At 66.7% G+C, this 17,555-nt stretch overlaps 1 protein-coding gene across 1 annotated transcript; it reads right to left on the bottom strand.

The window, feature by feature from the left end:
- Positions 1–569: 569 nt before the first annotated feature.
- Positions 570–17,171, bottom strand: CHLRE_05g246150v5 (uncharacterized protein). The gene is made up of 12 exons (XM_043062512.1): positions 16,873–17,171; positions 16,505–16,718; positions 11,927–15,964; positions 8,977–11,733; positions 7,658–8,522; positions 7,251–7,339; positions 6,970–7,114; positions 6,612–6,708; positions 6,102–6,265; positions 5,465–5,608; positions 4,997–5,107; positions 570–4,794 (listed from the first exon to the last, which is right to left on the bottom strand). The coding sequence occupies exons 1-12, from the start codon at positions 17,105–17,107 to the stop codon at positions 3,220–3,222; spliced, it is 10,434 nt and encodes a 3,477-aa protein (XP_042924637.1). The 5' UTR covers positions 17,108–17,171; the 3' UTR covers positions 570–3,219.
- Between the last annotated feature and the right edge of the window lie 384 nt (positions 17,172–17,555).

Here is a 17,555-nt window from a genome sequence, read left to right as displayed (position 1 = left end):
GCCATGTACTCACGCAAAGTGATTGCCTAGCCCGCAGTCGTGGCCCGCAGTGTCATGTCACTAATCACAACATATATGCAAAAGTTTACAAAGTAAGTGCGTATCAAGTAACGTCAGTTTACGTCAGTTTACGTCAGCAGTCGAAAATGAATGAGGGTTGAAGACCACGAACCACCATCGTGAACTCCCCCGTCGATGAGCTACCTTCGACTTGCTTAAAAGGTGTAGTAATATCGCGAGGGCAGCTTTCTATGCTGGTCTGACTCGCCCCGGCAACTGCCTAGAGCCCACAACCGGTTTCGCCGTTTCGCTGTTCGTCGCTGCGCGCCGGTTGGTGCGGCATGCCGCGCATGGGCCGCTGGTGATGTGATACGCAAATGTAAACCAGTTAACACCCCGTGGTGTTGCGTTCTTAGGATGCCCGACTAGTGAGGGTCGAAACTGCCGCACTGCGGGCCTATGTGCGGCGCTTCAAGCAGCACAGGGGTGTGCCGCGGCCCCGGGACGCCCATGGCCTGCATGGAGCCCTGGTGGAACCCCTGCTTCGAGCCGTGCGGTTCATGTCAAGCATGGTCGCGTATATGTGCCCGCGCTGTTGTTATGCTGTTGTCTGTCCGCCGCCTGTGATCAGTGTGTAAGTCCGCCTGCCTAGGGTCGTCATGAACTCATGAAGACTTGCTTCAACAGCCCCACCCTGCCCCGCCTGTCCTGCTACTCTGCTTGCTTAGGCTTCCGGCCTTCTGCGCTGTCATTTTGGTCTTCACTCGGTGGCTTGGGCATGCGCCGGTTCCGTTGACCCGGTGCTGGCAGGTCACCACATTGCACCCCGCAGGCTGAGGCCGGTAGGTGTACAGTATGTTGTACAAATAATAAATGTACCGAGCCCCAAGCCAATCACGCAACCCACCTGGCAATTGCTATTACCTTGCATCGCATGTCCTAAGGAACAGGGTAGGAGTGAACAGGAGCCACGCAGATTGTGCCTACACACGCTGCCCGCTGCCCACTCCCTAGCATCCAGCCAGGCGTGGCGCAAATGAGCGTGAAGCGCCCGTGTCAGCTTCCGTACCCTGACATGATCCAATCAAGGGCACGCACCCAGCCGTGCAACCAATGCAGCTCCCTTGAACCCTGCATGCCATTCTCGCACGCCTGCCTTGGCCTTGTCCCATCGCACACCCACTCTTGCTTGCCAACTCAGTGATACGTAGGACAAGATAGACTCCGCGCAGCGAACATCGCAATAATGTCGAAGCTCAAGCGGTCAAGCCATTCATTTTATAACGCCGAATTAGGCAGTACTCAAATTAGCAGCATGGGATGCATGTAAGTCTACAGTGCAATATGCTTGACGCCTCCTCCATTTGCTCACGCCTCCCCCACGGCCCAGGTCCATGACGCTGTTCCATCGTCATCACAGGGAGGTGAGGGACGGCGCAACATGGCAACATGGCACCTGTCATGAAATGCAAGCAACGACGCGACCGTAAAATTGCGCGCCAGAACCGCTGCACAACGCTGCTTGCTGGGCAAACCCACCACCAACAACGAAGCCTCCTGTCGTTGACACATCCTTAATCAAGACCTCCCGGCGTCGCTCGCATGTTCCCATCCAAGCACTGTTCCGACACCCAATCCCGCCCTCTGGATTTTACGGTGCGGCCAGCACGGCCAAGCCATTTCCTCGTTAGGTCTGCGTTCAGCCCTCACGACCAGCCCTGTCATCTACGATGACTACAACGGTTACATCCTCTTGCCGACAACGAACAGCCGAAAGCGCCGCACATTCTACTGCTGCTTGCCCCCCTAGTGGAATCAAACGAACACACGGCTACCTGGCACCATAGTTCAGCGCGATAGGCGCGCAGCAGGAGTTCACATGATGGAGACGAATGAATTACCGGGGTCGCATGCATCAAGGAAGTACTGCTGTGCCAATGCTGGCACTTATTAGGGAGTAACTGTGCATACGGAGTGTGCCCACTTTTTGATGAAAGGTAGCAGAGGGGTATTTGAACGTCTCTATATATCAAGCCTTGAGTTTGTAATGGCAGCCGTTGAACTGTTTTGATTCCTCTGAGCTCACATGAACCTGCATGCTCACGTTTACGCCGCAACCCCGCCGCTCCCATCCTGACACCCGGCCGCTCACGCCCAGGCCCCTAGCTCCCATGCAACTCCTATGCACTTTGCCGGGCCCCCACGGGGCAGGACTCGCCCGGGACCCGCACGCGCACATATCACACGCGTTGACATCCACCCAGTTGCTTTCTTGCCGGCACACGCGCAAGTATCGAGGCGCGGCCACCAAGCAATGCGAGCAGCCATCTAGGTGCTTGAGGATACACGCTGTAATCGCATTATTGCCTCCTCAATGGCTAGGCGTCCATGGTCGTGCTGGCGTTGCTGCCGGCGCAAGTACAAGACACAATGCAGTGACATTCCAGGTAGGTCGCCAAGCGACCGCCACACCATACATGCGGTCACAGCGAACAGCGTGCGCATGTTGTCACGTCACTCGCGCGCAAATCACACATCCCCCATCGGCAGACGCCCAACCCATACACGTACATTTGCCTGCTCGTCAAAATGCAAACAGCCATCCCCAGCCGCCCATACAGCTGCCTCGCCTTCGATGCATGCGGCCAAGAGAGATCAAATGCTCACGCACACCACCTTTGACCTGATGCGGTGGCACCGCTGGTGAAAGGCCAACGGGTATCAACAAAACGCCACCCGACAACGACAAGCCAGAGTGTAGTTTCAACCGCATTGCAGAATGCGCCATTTCTTAAGTTGATCACTTACGCTGGGAGCACATCCTCTGAGTACCAGTGCAACCAATACTGAGATGAAGGGCCGTCACACCAGCAACGATGCAATCAATGCAATGCTACACTGCTAAAAATCCGCAAGCATGCTTGTAATCCATGATTGCCCATCGTCGGCCTTGTTCAACGAATCCATTTGCACGCATCCATGCACAGTTCATGCACGCCGCCCTCCGATGCAACCCGTACAGAAGTGTCAGGAAGCGCCTGTCCCAGGGCCACACGGGAGTGCACGCCGGGGTGTCTCGCTCCTCCCCGCACCGGTGGCGCATCCATGCCCGCAGCTCGCAAACAGCGAACCAGCCAGCATATAGGAAAGCGAACCGTACCCTATCGTTGTGACAGGGAAAGGGGCAAGCCCGACCGCTCGCCCCAACTTCCAAGATATCTATGGCTTGGGGACTGCACTACCGGTACTGCTGTCGCCCCCGCCGTGCGCCAAGCCACAGCTACTGCCGCGGCCGCCGCTATTGCCGCCGTCGGCTGTAGCATCAGCAGCGGCCACAGGCGCCTCCGCAGCAACGGCAACAACGGTAGCCACAGCAGTGGCAGCAGAGGTGGCGGCCGAAGCAGTGGTGGTGGTGGTGATGGCAGGCACGCCCAAAGCGCTGCGGTTGCAAGCCGCCGCCGCCGCCGCCGCAGCGGCAGCCGCCGCCGCCTGCTGCAGCACTGCCACGGTCAGGGCGCGCTTCGGCGGCCGCCGCGGCGTCGGCAGCCCGCCGCCGCCACTGCCATCGCGCGCTCCGCCGCCGCCGCCAGGCGGGCCGCGGAAGCTGGTGCCTCGCAGGTCGTAACGCGCCGACGTCACGACCACGGCACTCAGCGGCTGTTCCTGCTGACGGCGTTGTCCCGCCGCCGTCGCAGCCGCGGCCTCATCAGCTACGGCATTGTTATCACCGGCAGCTTGCGCGCCGATCGACAAACGGCCCGGAGGAGGCAGCGGCACGGCCACATCGACGACGCCGGCAGGAGACTCGGCGGCGGGTGCGGCGGATGCGGCGGATGCGGCGGTGGTCCCTGCCACTGCTGTTGCGGTGGCTTCTGGCCGCGGCACGCGCGGCGGCGCGCCGGCGGCGGCAGCGGCGGCGGCGGCGGCGCCGAGCTCCGCCGCTAGGGCAGCGTCTAGCAGCGCGCCCTTTTGAACGCCGCTGCTCGCCGCGCGCGTCGTCGCCGGCGTTGACAGGGAGGCAGCAGCAGACACCGCCGCTTGCTGCTGCAGCAGCAGCTGGTGTTGCGCGGCTGCAAGCCCGCTCCTCGGCGCGTCACGCACGCCCGCACTGGGCGCACCGCTCGCGCCGCCGCCGCCGCCGACGCCAACAGTGCCAACGCCGCCGCCAGTGCCAGCACCGCCGTCGATGCCGCTGGCAGCTCCACTGGCGGCGCCGCTGGCTGGGCCGCCGGCAGTCACGGTTATTGCTCGCGGGGAGGCAACCGACATTCCGTTACCCGACATACCCATGCTCGTGGTAACACCCCAGGAACTAGACACGCCACGCCGCAGCGACCCACTCGTGATCGCACGCGACCCACCGCCGCCGCCACCCTGGCCGCCGCCGCCTCCGCCGCCGCCGCCACCGGCGGCACTGCCGCACGCCAGCGTAATCGGCGACGATACGACACCGGATCCCGCCCCGCCGCCGTTGTGACCACCACCACCACCGCCGCCGCCGCCGCCGTTATAACCGCCGGACAGCTGCGCTAGCGTGCTGGCGGTTGGCACGCTGCCTGCGCTGAAGCTGCTGTTGCCGGCGGCGCCGCCACCCGGAAGGTCAACGGCGCTGGCGCGGCGCGTGCGGCCGCCAGGGGTGCCTGGCACGCCGCCACCGCCGCCAACACGGGACTTGTCGCCGCTGCCGCCGCCGCCGCCGCAACCGCCGCCATGGCCCAGTCCCGGCGCCTGGCCAAAGCCGCCGCCGCCGGCGTCTCTCCACTTGAAGGTTTGCATCATTCCAATTCCCTTGACCTGTGACGCAAGCGTCAATGCGCGCGTGCGGCAGGATATCTAAGCGAGTGCTACATTGAAGAGCTTCAGACTCTTCAGAGCAAGATAGAGCAGCGAGATGGGTACAAGCCCTGCCCTCATTTGCCCGGCCCCCCCTCCCGGTTTGCTTGCTTTGGGTTCTGGAATGAACTACCCCCACCACACGCCACAAACACGCACGCACCTCCACGCCCCCGGTGGGCTCCCACTCCTCGTCTTGCAGGTAGGCGCGCGTGGCGGCGCTGGCGTGCACACAGCCGGGCGGGCAGGTGGACTCCATGCGGCTGGCCGTGTTCTGTTGTGTGCAGGGGAGAGAATGTGTGTGTGTGTGTGTGTGTGTGTATGTGTGTGTGTGTGTGTGTGTGTGTGTGTGTGTGTGTGTGTGTGCGTGTGTGCGTGTGTGCGTGTGTGTTACCTTCATGGCGGCTCGGAAACAAAGGCGTGTGCATGCGGCATGACACATGAGGACAGGATTACGTTCCGCATGGCACATTAGGACGTGCTTTGCAGAAGCCAGCGCTCTGCTCAGTTGCCCGTGAGCTATGCCGCGCCCCACACAGTGATCGGCGGAAAGATTAAGACCCCGCCGCCTGCATGCGACCCGGCCTAAACCTATGTCGCAACAAACCCCACAATGCGCCCTCCCCCTCACCACCGTGTCTCCGAACAGGCAGAACCGCGGCATCTTGCTGCCCACGATGCCGCTCATGACGGGGCCGCTGTGCAGCCCGATGCGCATCTCCACCGGCTCGCCGCTGGTGGGCAGCAACACGCCCGCGGCCTCACGCAGCATGGCCTGGACAGAGGAGGTAGGGGAGGGGGGAGAGTTACATTTATGATTGATTAAGATGCGAGGTTGTAAGGGGAAGGGTTGTACATACCCGCCTCAAATTAAACCGACCGAATGCAAAAGTGGGGGGAGCCGGGCGGGGTCGGGGATAGGCGGGTAGGTGGGGAGGTCGGGGGTGGGGGGGGAGGGGTGGAGATGTGGAGAGGTGGAACATGTGCAGAAGTGGGGCAGGTGGGCCAGCGGGAACTTGGGGCAGGCGCCACGGGCAGCCGGGGAGGCGGGCGTGTTGTAGGGATACCAGGGCGCAGTCACCGCACGCCTGCCCACGCGCCGCTACAGTACGTGTTGCTACTGCCGTACTGCCCGCCATAGCCGCAGCAGCCGCACATTGGCCAACGCGCCACTAGGCACTGGACGCACCGCGGCTACCGCACCCGACCTTAGCCGCTCACCAGATAGATAGATAGCGAACGGACTGTCCAGACACGCACGCACGCACCTTGGCAAAGGCCATGGCCTTGAAGGCGTGCAGCTCGTCAATGCTGTCGCTCGCTCGCACATTCATGAAGCCCTCCGCATCGCGTGCCATCAGCCCCCCCGCCACCATGTAGCAGTCGCCGATGGTTTCCACCTTGTACACGCCGTACACGTCCAGCAGCGTGTCTGCGTTGCGGAGCACACGCAACGGAACAAGTATAAGAGCAAAGGTACTGTGTGTGCGCTGCGAGAGTGTGTGTGTGTGTGTGTGTGTGTGTGTGTGTGTATGTGTGTGTGTGTGTGTGTGCGCGCGTGGAAGGGGAGCAGGTGTTGCGTATCGCGCAGTTAGGTAAGGAGAGGGTGGGCTTGGCAGGACGACACAACGGCAGCATCCGTAAGGCGACGGGAATCTTCAGAAGGGGGTTAGCCGCCCATTCAAGACAGAATCGCAACAGCCCAACAGTGCGGGAGGGGATTGAACCGGTGGCGGCAGTGCCGGACGCGACGGACGCGCCAGGATATGACTACTCACCCAGTCGCGAGTAGAGGGAGTTGAGGAAGGCCATGACCGAGGTGGCGGGCACCTCGTGGCACATGTTGGTGAAGCCCTTGATGTCGGCAAACACAATCTGTGGATGCGTGTGGGGGGGAGGGGAGGGCGGGGTTTGCTATACGTTTGCTTACAAAATGAATTTGTCACCCGGTGGCGGCAGTGTTTATGTCAAATTCTTCCCTCTCCTCCGATCCCCTCCCACGGCCGATATGCGTTGCTGCATCTGCTGCGCCCACAGCCCATCCATTCCAGCCACAACCCCGCAACCACCCGATCACCCACACCGCCACCTCCACTCGTCCTCTCCCCTTCCCTCCACTCCCACAGCTCCACCCACCGTGACCATGGGGTGGTAGGTGGCGATGCTTGCGAGGTTGCCGGCCATGGGCAGCTGAGCCAGTGCGTAGCGCTGACGCCGCTTGTCGCCGGCGCCAGCGCCGCCCTTGTTGCGCGCCGACGCCGCCGCCAACTCCAGAACGTGCCTGTGGGGTTGCAGTGATTCCGCTCAGTGACTCCGGTGCGTCATGATGTTTCGCCACACACGCCATTTTAACACAACACTTCACCCGATATCCAACCGTATCGGTGCACGTAACATCATCATATGTGAGCACCCACCTGGGGAAGATGTTCTCCAGCAGTTGGTGCTCGGCCTCCAGCACCTTGGCTATGGCCCGCTCCGCGCGCACCCGGTCCGTCACGTCCGTCTGGAGGGTGGCCACGTGACAGGTGCGGAGGTGTGGTGCGGCAGTTAGTTGGTTGGTTGGGTTGGTTGGTTGGGTTGGTTGGTTGGGTTAGTTGGTCGGTTGGTTGGGTTGGTTGGTTGAAAATAGGTCCAGCCGGGGCAAGGCGGGTAGGCAGGTGGTGGAACGCGAGGGTGGAGGGATGGAGGCATGGAGGGCGGGGAAAAAGAGCGCATAACTGGAAGTGTAGGTGGGAGCGGCGCGGGCATATCGGTGCGTGGCCACCACACCGCCCCTAGCCATCCACACGCACCCCGCCCACGCTGTCCGTGTCCCACTCACCTGCATCACCAACAGCATCATTCCAGAGGCGCCCGCCCCACCGGGGCACGTCAGCGCCGCCGCTTCCGCGTTATAACCGCCGCCGCCACCGCCGCCGCCAGCCGCCGCCGCCGCCGCTGTAACGGCCGCAACCGCCGACGGATCGGCGATGGGCGTGATCGTGACCTCGTGCCAGCAACTGCCGCCGCCGCCGCCGCCGCCGCCGCCGCCATCCTGGTCGTCGTCGTCTTCATCGCTGTCCATGTCTTCACCCTGATCACGATCCGTGATGAGCGCCCGGTGCTGCTGCGTGTGCTGAGCCGCTGATTGCGGCGCCTGCCGCTGGAGCTGCTGGAGCTGCTGCTGTTGCGGGTGCTGCGGCTGCTGCTGCGCGTGCGCACGTGTCTGCTCAGCCACCGACACGGCAACCCCCGAAAAGGGCTTGGCTGCAGCAATGGCCGCAGCCGGCGCGACCGTGGGCGCGGCTGTAGCAGGTGTGGCGATGGTCACGGGCGCGGAGGCGGCTGCGGCCGACACGCCCGCGTCCTCGTCAACGGAGTGGGGGGCGCAGTACAGAGGCCCACCGCCACGTTGGGACCCCTGCTGGTCCGGCGGCGAGCGTGCAACGGCACGGTGCGCCGCCGCCACCGAATCGCGGGCCTGCCTTCCGGCGTCCGTGCCGTTTGTAGCAGTCGCATTGGAAGTCCCGGCAGTAGCAGTGCCGGGGACAGTGGCGGGAGGAGCAGCAGCAGCGGCAGTAGCAGCGACAGTGGCAGCAGCAGCGGCAGTAGCAGCGGCGGCATCCAGCGCAACCACCGCAGCGGATCCAAACGCTCGGCCACCTGTGGGGGCGCGCAGGAGCGGCGGGGCCCCCGAGCCCAGGAACCTGCGGGCGACGGCGAAGGGCGGCGGCGGGTGAGGCGGCGAAGGAGAAGCCGGGTAAGCGGGCGGGTTTATGAGGGACTGGGGGTTATGCATTTGGAAGCACATACATACACACACACACACACACACACACACACACGACACATACACACACACAACACACACAACACACGGGCGCACACACACACACACACACACACACACACACACACACACACACACACACACACACACACACACACACACACACACACACACACACACACACACACACACACATGTCACACACACTCGCGCGCCGGAACATTTGGTGGGCTGCGGCATGGCGAGCTATCCTCAGAGGCACCACCTGCTCCACTATGGGGCCCAGGACCCGCCGAGCCGCTGAGCCGTCGAGGGACAACAAGCCGCCCGCCATGCACTGGCCATCACGTACGGGCTATAGTCCAACTCACCTGGCATGCTGCCCATCTGCAGCCTCGTACTCGGGCTTGATGAACGACTCAGTGGCGTTGCCGCCGCCGCCGCCGCCACTGGCAACCGCGTCGGTCGCCGTCGTCCCGCCCGTGCCCAGCTCCCCCGCAAGCACGAGCGGACTGGCGGCGTCACCAGCGGCGCCTTCGCCACCAACGCCGCCGCCACTGCCGACGGCACCGGCGCCGCCGCCGGCGCCACTGCCCAAAGCAGACGCACTGCAGCTGTTGCTTCCGCTGCCACCTCCGCCAGTGCTACCGCCACCGCCGCCGCCGCCGCCGCCGCCGCCGCTGGCGAGCGCGGAGGCGGCAGCACGCAGCAGCACCTGGCTGAAGTGCTTCATCGACCCTTGCCGAATGCCGCTAGTGACACCCCTGGTTCCGGAGTGTGCCCGTGGACTTCCTAGCAGGCTGCCCGGACGCTGGGGGCCGCCGGCGCCGGCGGAGCTGCCCACACCGCCAGGCGTGCCCGCCGCCGTAGGCAACGCCAGCGCCGCCGTCGCCACTTCCATCAGCCGGCTACGACTCGCAGCCTGCGAGCTGGCGCCGCCGCCGGCACCGCTCATGAAGCTGACCGCAGCTGGCGAGCCCGTCGACAGACGGCTGAAGCCGCCAGCAGCCACAACCCCACCCATACCCAGGCCCAGGCCCAAGCCCACGCCGCTGCCCACGCCGCTGCCTATGCTTACGCCGCTTGCCGCCGTGCCCTGCAAGCCACTGACAAAGCCGCTGCTGCCACCGGCATTGTTAACGCCGGTCTGAGGGTGACTGGGCTGACTTCCCATGCTCACATGCGCGCCCAGGCCTGTAGCCGTGAGGATGCTGGATCCAGCCGTGCCGGACGTACGGCCAACCGTCAGTGCCGTACCCTCGCCGAACGAATCCCTGCCGTACATTGTAGTCATGCCCGTACTGGCCACATCGTTCGTACCGCAGTACTCGCGACTGCCCATACTGCCGCGCGCCCGTTGCAGCGTTAACGCCGACGCCGACGCAAGCCGCGCCGCCGACGCGTTCAACGGCGCCTGGATTTGGCTCTGGGTCCGTTGTTGCTGCAGCTGCAGCGATCCGCCGCGCAGCTGCTGCGGCTGCGGTTGCGACGGCTGCGGCGGCTGCGGCGACTGAGTGTGGGTCTGCTGCGCAAGCAGGGCCAGGCGGCCTCCGGCAGTCGCCGGCATCGCAGCTGCACTTGTGCCTCCCTCCACCAGCACCGCCGCTGCCGCAGCCGCCGCCGCAGCTGACGGCGCCTGCGCAAACGGGCCGGTCGTGAACTGCGCGAGCGTGCTGGCGCCGGCAGCAGGTGACCCCGCGTCTGCATCTTCCTCTCCCCCGCCAGCGCCGCCCGCACCCAACGGAGCGCCTCCAGCACCCACACCGCCGCTGCGTCCGCTGCCTGCGCTGCCTGCGGCAAGCAGCGCCACGCTGACCTCAGCCAGGGAGCCCAGCAGGGAGGACGACGGCCGGCCCCCAGTGCTGATCAGCGCCGCCCCTGGCGCCCCACGCAACGCCGTGGCCTCCAAGGGATGCGCGGCCTCCACAGAAGCAACAGCAGCGCTCCGTGGCGTCGGCGTCGGCGTGCCCACATCCGCCGCCGCCTTCCAAACCTCGGGCGTCGCGGCGGCCATCGCCAACGCCGATGCCGACGCCAATGCAGCCGACGCGGCAGCCGCAGTCGAGGCCGTTGGGCTGCCAGTAGTGCCGACGGCCACGCTGACGGTGGCGCCCGCGGGTGCTGCCTCGCCCGCGGGTTCGCCTGAGGTCCCCGCACCCGCGTCAGTCCCCGCACCCACAGCAGTCCCCAAGGGCGGGGCGGGGGCGGGAGCGATGCCTGCAGCTGCCGTCAGCACCGGCGGCGTCAGCGCCAGTGCAGCGGCTGCCGCCGGCGCCGTGCCGGAGGGGCCGCTGTCCAGGGCCGCGCCCAGGCCGTCCGTCCGCACGGACGACGAAAGCTGTGTCAACGACGCCAGCTGGCCAGGTGTGGTCAAGCGGGAGAGGGAGGTTGTGCCGTACAAACCGGATTGGAGAGCCATGGACGTGCCGTCGCCTACGAAGCCGCCGACCACGGGCCCACTCCCCGCCAACCCGCTGGGAAGGCCGCCTGCGCCGCTGCCTGCGCCGCCGCCCCCCAGCCCGCCGCTTCGGATGCTGCCGCCTGCCACGTCGCTTGCGGCAGTAGTGAGGCTCGTCGGATTCGCAGCAGCGCTGGCGGCGCCTGCGGCGGCGGCACCGCCGGCGCTGCGGACGGCGCCTCCGCTAGGGATGGAGCGCACACCGCTGCCGCCAGAACGAAACCCGCCTGCCGCACCGGAGAGAGCGTGCGCGTCAGGAGAACCCAGCAACTCGCGTGTCCGGCTGGTGGCGGCGGCACCGGCGCGAGGCTGCACCACAGGCGCTGACCCCGGCCCCGGCCCCGGCCCCGGCGCCGACAGTTTTGAAAAGCTGGCGCCGGAGGCGCCCACGACGGCGACCGGCGAGGCGCCGGCGCTGTAGACGCTGTTGCTGGTGACGCCGCCGCCGCCGCCGCCAGAGGCGCCGCCGGGGGCCGCGGGGCCGTGCATGCCGGCGCTTCCCAGGGTGACACTGACGACGCCGCTAAAGGCGCGTTCGGTGGCTGTGGTGCTGCCGGGCAGGCCGGCGGCGGAGGCAAAGGCGCCGCTGACGCCGCTGCCGGTGGCGGCGGCGGGGAGTCGGTAGGTCTGGCCGGCTTTGCGCACGGCTGCACCGAAGGAGGTGTGTCGCCTGCGACAGGGGAGGCGCGGGAAGGAAAAAGTCAGGCATCGCAACCATGGTGCATGGACCGTACCGTACACAAGGGGCGCACTACGATAATTCACGACAAACAAAGTAAGGCACGGCCAAGCAGTCGCGCGCGGTTCAAACAAGCGCCAGGCAGTGTGTTTAGTAGCAGTACACAGCAAACCGTGACACGCACTTGACGTTTCCTTGCCGCGTTCCGGCATGGCGTGTCCCTGCAGCGTCGGGCGCCGCCGCCACCAGACCCCATGTGGAAGTAGACAGCGGGTCCGCACCGACGTCGCCGCCGCGCGCACCCCTGCCCAGCCCCAGCGCCGCCCGCCGCATCTCAATCGACTGCCGCACACTGGCGCTCAGGCCGCGCTGCGTCAGCGGCGGCTGCGCCGCCGCCGCAGCAGCCGCGGCGGCCGCGTACTGCGCTGCGGCAGGATCCATGCCGTATGTGCCGTACCCGAGCGCGCTGGTACTGCTGGGGCCGCCGTACGTCACGCCACTCGCAAAACCGCTCCCGCCGCCGGCGGCGCAGCCACCGGCGCTGGTGGCCCCGGCGGCCACCGCCGCCGCCGCCGCCGCCGCCGCCGCCGCTGCCGCACCACCCTCCATGTACGAAATGTAGGCGTTGCGCTGGCCGTGATAGCCATAACCGCCGCGGACTGGCGCGGAGGCGTATGTATCGAAGCTTGCCTGGGCTCGCCGGTGACCGATGTTGGCGGCGGTGCTGGTGCCGGCCGGCGCGTTGTCCAGGCCGCCCACACCCGCGCCAAGACCTGGGACGGCCTCTGTAACATCATTTGAGGCGACGGGCCGGGCGGGCATGGAGCCGCGCCGGTTCGCAAGGGAGCGCGCCGCCGCGGCGGCGGCGGTGGCGGCGTCACGCAATGTTGCCACGGTGCCGTCCACCGGCGTCGACGCCGGAGCCGGCACCGAAGCAAAGGCCGCCGCGAGGGTCGAATCCACGTACGAAACATTCCAGAGAGAAGTGAGAGCGCCGCGACCCACGCTGCCAGCAATGGAGCCGATGGCGGCGCCGCCGAGGGCGCCGATGCTGCCATCGTCAACGTTGATTGGGACAAAACCGCCAACCTGAAACGTGGTGAAGCCGCTGTTGGGGCCACCGCCGCCGCCAGGCGCCCGCACGCCGCTGCTGCTGCGGTGGCCGTCGTGTACTCCAACCGCCGCCGCCGAGGCCATTTGTGCCGCCAGTCCCAAAGCCTCTTCGTACGTGTTTTCAGACTCGCTGACCGTTGTGTCGTTGGTGCCGCGCCTCGCAACGAATACCGTTGCCTCCGGCAGCGCCGGCATGGACGGCTGGCTGTTGAGCCCGCCGCCGCCGCCGCCGCCGCCGCCGCCAGCAGCGCCGCCGCCGCCCCCGCCGCCGCCAGCAGCGCCACCGCCGCCGCCGCCGCCACCAGCAGCGCTACTGGTGCCGCCGCCGGCCAGCAGCTGCCGCTGTGACAGCGAAAGCGTCATTAAGGCCGGCTGAGCGGTCAACGCGCCCTGGGCGGGGGCCGGCTGCAGCGGCAGCTGCGCCGCCGCCTGTGTGCTGCCTGCTGCCCCTCCGCCTCCTAGTCCAGCGCGGCTGAGCAGGCCGGAGAAGATGGAGTGCGCCGAGCGCTCGACCAGGGCGCGGCCGGTGTCGGACGTCGCAGGCCGTAGGCCCAAGGAAGAGCGCGGGCGGCGCTGTGCCATCGCCTGTAGCGCCGTGTGCGCCTGCGCGGGCGCCTGTGATGGGCTGAGCGGTTGTGGACGCTGGCTCGGGCTCTGCTGGCCGTTTGGCTGACGCGATGGCGGCTGCGGCTGCGGTGGCGGTGGCTGTGATGGTGAGGAGGCCAGCTGCCGTGACCGTCGGCGGTGCGTGCTGCCGGACAGGTCGGCGAAACCCAGCACGTCCAGTTGATGAGCCATGGACCCCATAGGTAATGTAGCCCCCGCCCGGCTGCTCCGCCGCCACCCGCCGCCGAGCCCGCTGGCGGCGCCGCTGGTGCGGCCCTCATCACCCGCCGCAGCGGCCGCCGCGGCGGCCTCCATCTCCGTAACGTTGGAGGTTGTGGCCTGAAGAGGCACCAGCCGGTCCCACGTGGTACTGGCCGCTAACTCCAGCGTCCCGCCGCCACCGCTTGGTACGGCAGTGACGCCGGCGGCGGCGCCGCTGGCAGCGCCGCCGCCGCCGCCGCCCCTCATCTGCAGCCCAGGCAGCGGCGCCGCCAGGCCGAGTCCCAGCTCCAGTCCGAAATAGTCAACCGAAGCCGTCGCGGCCGCCGCCGTCGCCGCCACCGCCACCGCCGCCGCCGCTTCGGCGGCCTCCTGCGCCGCCGCGGCCGCCGCCGCCGCCACTGAACGTGCCAGCAGCGGCGGCACGCGCACAATGCCCTTCCAAGTCCGCCCCGCCGCCAGCTCCCGACGGACCTCCGTCAGCTGCTGCGGGCACAGAGTGAAGAGCTCAACAAGCACGCCGCCGACGACGTAGCCAGCGCCGCCGCCGCCGCCGCCTACAGCCGCACCGCCGCCATTGGCGGCGGCACCGCCAGCGCCGCTGAGCAGCCCGAGGCCTGTGGCGCTGACTCGCACGATCTTGTTGCTGGCGCGAGGGGTGGTGTTAGTGGCGGTGGCGGTGTGCAACGCGGCCGCAAGCAGGCTGCCGGTCGGGTAGCCGCCGTGGCTGCCGTATGCGGAGCCCAGCCGGGAGGCAACGCTGGCCCGCGAGCCAGCCGCCAGGGCCGCCGCCGCCGCGGTACCGGCAGTAGCGGCGGATGCAGTGGCGGCCGGGGGCGCGACGGAGGCGCCGCACAGCGTCAGCTGCGGCGTGGTTACGGAGCTACTGCCGTAGGCACTGCGGCCGCCGGAAAAGCCGCCGCCGCCGCCGCCGCCGCCCATACCTGCGCCCGCGCCAGCGCTGCCGGTATCCGTACCGGCGGCAGCGCCGCCGGCGCCCGGATTATTGAGGCCGCTCCTGAATCCCGCTGACAGGCCCAGTGCTCCTGGCGACACGTCCGCGCAGCCTAAGACACCTCCCGCCGCACCGCCCATCGCCTCGTCATGTTCGACTACCAAGCGCGCGTTCCCGGCGCCGGGCGCGCGAGGTGAAACCGCGGCCGAGCCCGTCGCCGACCTTGCCAGTCCAATGACGACAGCGCCGCTGCCGCCGCCGCCGCCGCCACCACCACCGCAAGGGCCGCTGCTAGCCGCTGCCACTGCCGCGCCGCTCGCCGCCGCGAACGGCGACCCTCCCTGGCGGCCCAGCGTGATGCTGCCCGCCGAGACCATGGCGGCGCCGCCGCCGCCAGGCAGCACCGGCGCCAGCGGCCGCAGTAGCGCCAGCGGCGGCGGCTGTAGCTGCAACTGCTGCTGCAGCTGCACCGGGTCGTTGGGGCCGTACGGCACGGGGTGCGGCGGTTGGCCCTGCCGCAGCCCCATGTACTCCAGCGACCGTTGGTTCTGCAGCAGTACGGCGCGGCCGCAGCCCGACAGAAGTGTGACCGCCGACGGCAGGCCCGACATGGCGGCTAGCACCTTGGCGACTTGCTGATGCATGCCCGACACGCCGCGGGACAGGCTGTAGCGCACCAGCACCGCCGCCGCCACCCGCGGCCGTGGCTGCAGCCACGGCTGCAGCAGCTGCTGCTGCGAGGCCATGCCGGCGGCGGCGGCGGCGGCGGCGGCCGCGGCTTGCGGGGTCGCGGGTGCGGAGGCGGGGGCGGAGGCGGTGTGGTGGTGCCGAATAACCAGCGGCCGCAGCGTGAGCGGCAGCAGCACCCGCGACGGCGTGTGCGGCAGGGGGTGCTGTACGAGCAAGGGGTGCAGGTGTGTGCTCGCGCCTGCTGCTCCTGTTGCTGCGCGTTTTGCCGTGGGCGTGACATCCCCCACCCCGCCGCTCGCAAGCATTCCCGACACACCGCCGCCGCCACCACCACCGGCATACGTGCTACCCGCTGCTGTCAGCACCGACCCAAACGCACTCCCGCCGCCGCCGCCGCCGAAAAAGTTGACGGCAGCGGATGGCGGCGCCGCCGCCGGCAGCAGCAGCTGTGGCGCGGATAGTGGCGGCGCCGGCGCGCCCGCAAGCACGCCCTCTATCAGCGCCAGGCAGCAGTCTTTGAGTGCGGCGGTCAGGAGGGGGTCAGCTTCCAGCAGCTCCGCAAGCAGGTGCTCGTAGTCGGCAGGGGAGGCGCACCGCAGCAGTGAGCGCAGCGGGCCGTTGGCGGAGCGGGCTGTGAGCCTGCGGGCAGGGAAGGGGTTGGAGGGGGGCGTGAGCAATGAGATTACGGTAGTGCAGGCGGCACGGCGGCGGGAGGATTATCGTGGGTGGGATACTCTGGGGCTGGGTGCATTAGTCAAGCAGCGCCAGTGAGAGGCCCCGCCCCGCGCGGCACCTCCCTTGGGGGTAGTTAGCACCTGGTGGAGATCGCACTCATGCGCTCACATGGTGCGCCCCACACCAGGGTTTCTAAGCGCACTCATGCGCTCACATGGTGCGCCCCACACAAGGGTTTCTAAGCGCGCGCGGGCATGAAAGCCAACTGTCAAAGCATCGGCCAACGCGGTACGGCACCCAAAGAGACCTCGAGCAACCCGCCTTCGCGTCACAGGCCCACGGCAGTAGGTCGGAATGGCACAGTGCGCGCCTTCAGCTTACAGGCCCCGCTTATGCAGTGGGTCAGGGCCGCCTGTTTCGATGCCCGGACGCTGAAGGGCCACCAAAGCGTCGAGGCCGAACCAAACGACAAGCGGCCACGGAGGCCCCGCCAACGCCACCCACCTTACGTAAGCGTCCGGCCGACCGTATGTTGCCGCAAGGTCTGCTGCAAGCATGGCAGCCTCCGGGTCGCCACTGAAGCCGTGGGCATGCGACAGCAAGCTCTCCAGGTTGATATCGAGCTGGAGAGGGCCCAATGCCGGCTCGTGCGGCTCGGCGCGTGACAGGGCAGTAAATTCAAGCAGCACAACAGGGTCTTCGCTATGGAAAAGGGCCTCTGCAGCAGCGAAATTGGCAAGGTGACAAAAAGGTTTGTCAGGCGCAAGGAAAGTTACCCGAGTAAAGCTTTTGCGGTTCTACTTCTAATGCATTAATTTCTCCTTCTATGTTATGCTGACTGCAAATAATATAACTACTTGCAGTCGTCTTACCGACTTCGTCCTGTCCCGGCCCTGCGTCCAAGCGAGCTCCATAGTCCACAACATCCGCTTTGTTGAATATATGCTCCCACTGTCCAAGCGGGCTAGCTGGCGCAGCTTGGGGGGTCGGGTTAACCAAGTTTGAAGATAATAGCGCTGTTCTGCCGGCAGCCTGCCCCTCATCTGCTTCTCGCTCCTTATGAACAAAGCAGCAGGCTGCCAGCAGGCGTCCAACAAAGCGCCCCATATGCCGCTGTGGCACCAACTATGAAACTAGTTTCGTTGCCTGAGCATTCTATCAAGTCAATCTAAAATTCCAAACATCTTATGTTACTATATATTGCATTGGCACGCGCCGAGGCGCTGCCGCGCTCTGCCCCTTCTGTTACCGGACTGGCGGGTTGCGGCATCGGCAGAATGCGCGCGTTTTGTGGAAACTCCAGCGTTTCTAACGTCGCGCGGGCCCGCCGGATGCCCACTTGCACCGACAGTGCTCATCACGTCTGATGCTAGACGTTTCTGGCTTGATACGGCCACGGATTGTGGGTGCTGGTGCTGGCACGGCCTCCGCCCACAGGTCGCCCTCATGGGGTGCGGCCTGGTGCAGCCGTGCGTACCTGGGCTGGGGACAACCGAGCGATGATAGGCGACTCAGCCCAGAGGCAGGCTGCTGCTGCTGCTGGGGCGAGCCGGCG

Source organism: Chlamydomonas reinhardtii, chromosome 5 (assembly GCF_000002595.2).
Source record: "Chlamydomonas reinhardtii strain CC-503 cw92 mt+ chromosome 5, whole genome shotgun sequence".
Lineage (NCBI taxonomy): Eukaryota > Viridiplantae > Chlorophyta > Chlorophyceae > Chlamydomonadales > Chlamydomonadaceae > Chlamydomonas > Chlamydomonas reinhardtii.
This window is presented reverse-complemented; position numbering and strand designations above follow the sequence as displayed.

What these genes read in the sequence shown, in the direction of transcription:
- CHLRE_05g246150v5 (XM_043062512.1), bottom strand. Translation starts at nt 17,107, where the DNA reads ATGGGGCGCTTTGTTGGACGCCTGCTGGCAGCCTGCTGCTTTGTTCAT. An exon ending in GCCGGGACAGGACGAAGTCG is followed by an intron (nt 16,719 to 16,872) that starts GTAAGACGACTG and finishes TCGCTGCTGCAG; the next exon opens with AGGCCCTTTTCCATAGCGAA. An exon ending in GCCTGTTCGGAGACACGGTG is followed by an intron (nt 5,108 to 5,464) that starts GTGAGGGGGAGG and finishes TGCACACAACAG; the next exon opens with AACACGGCCAGCCGCATGGA.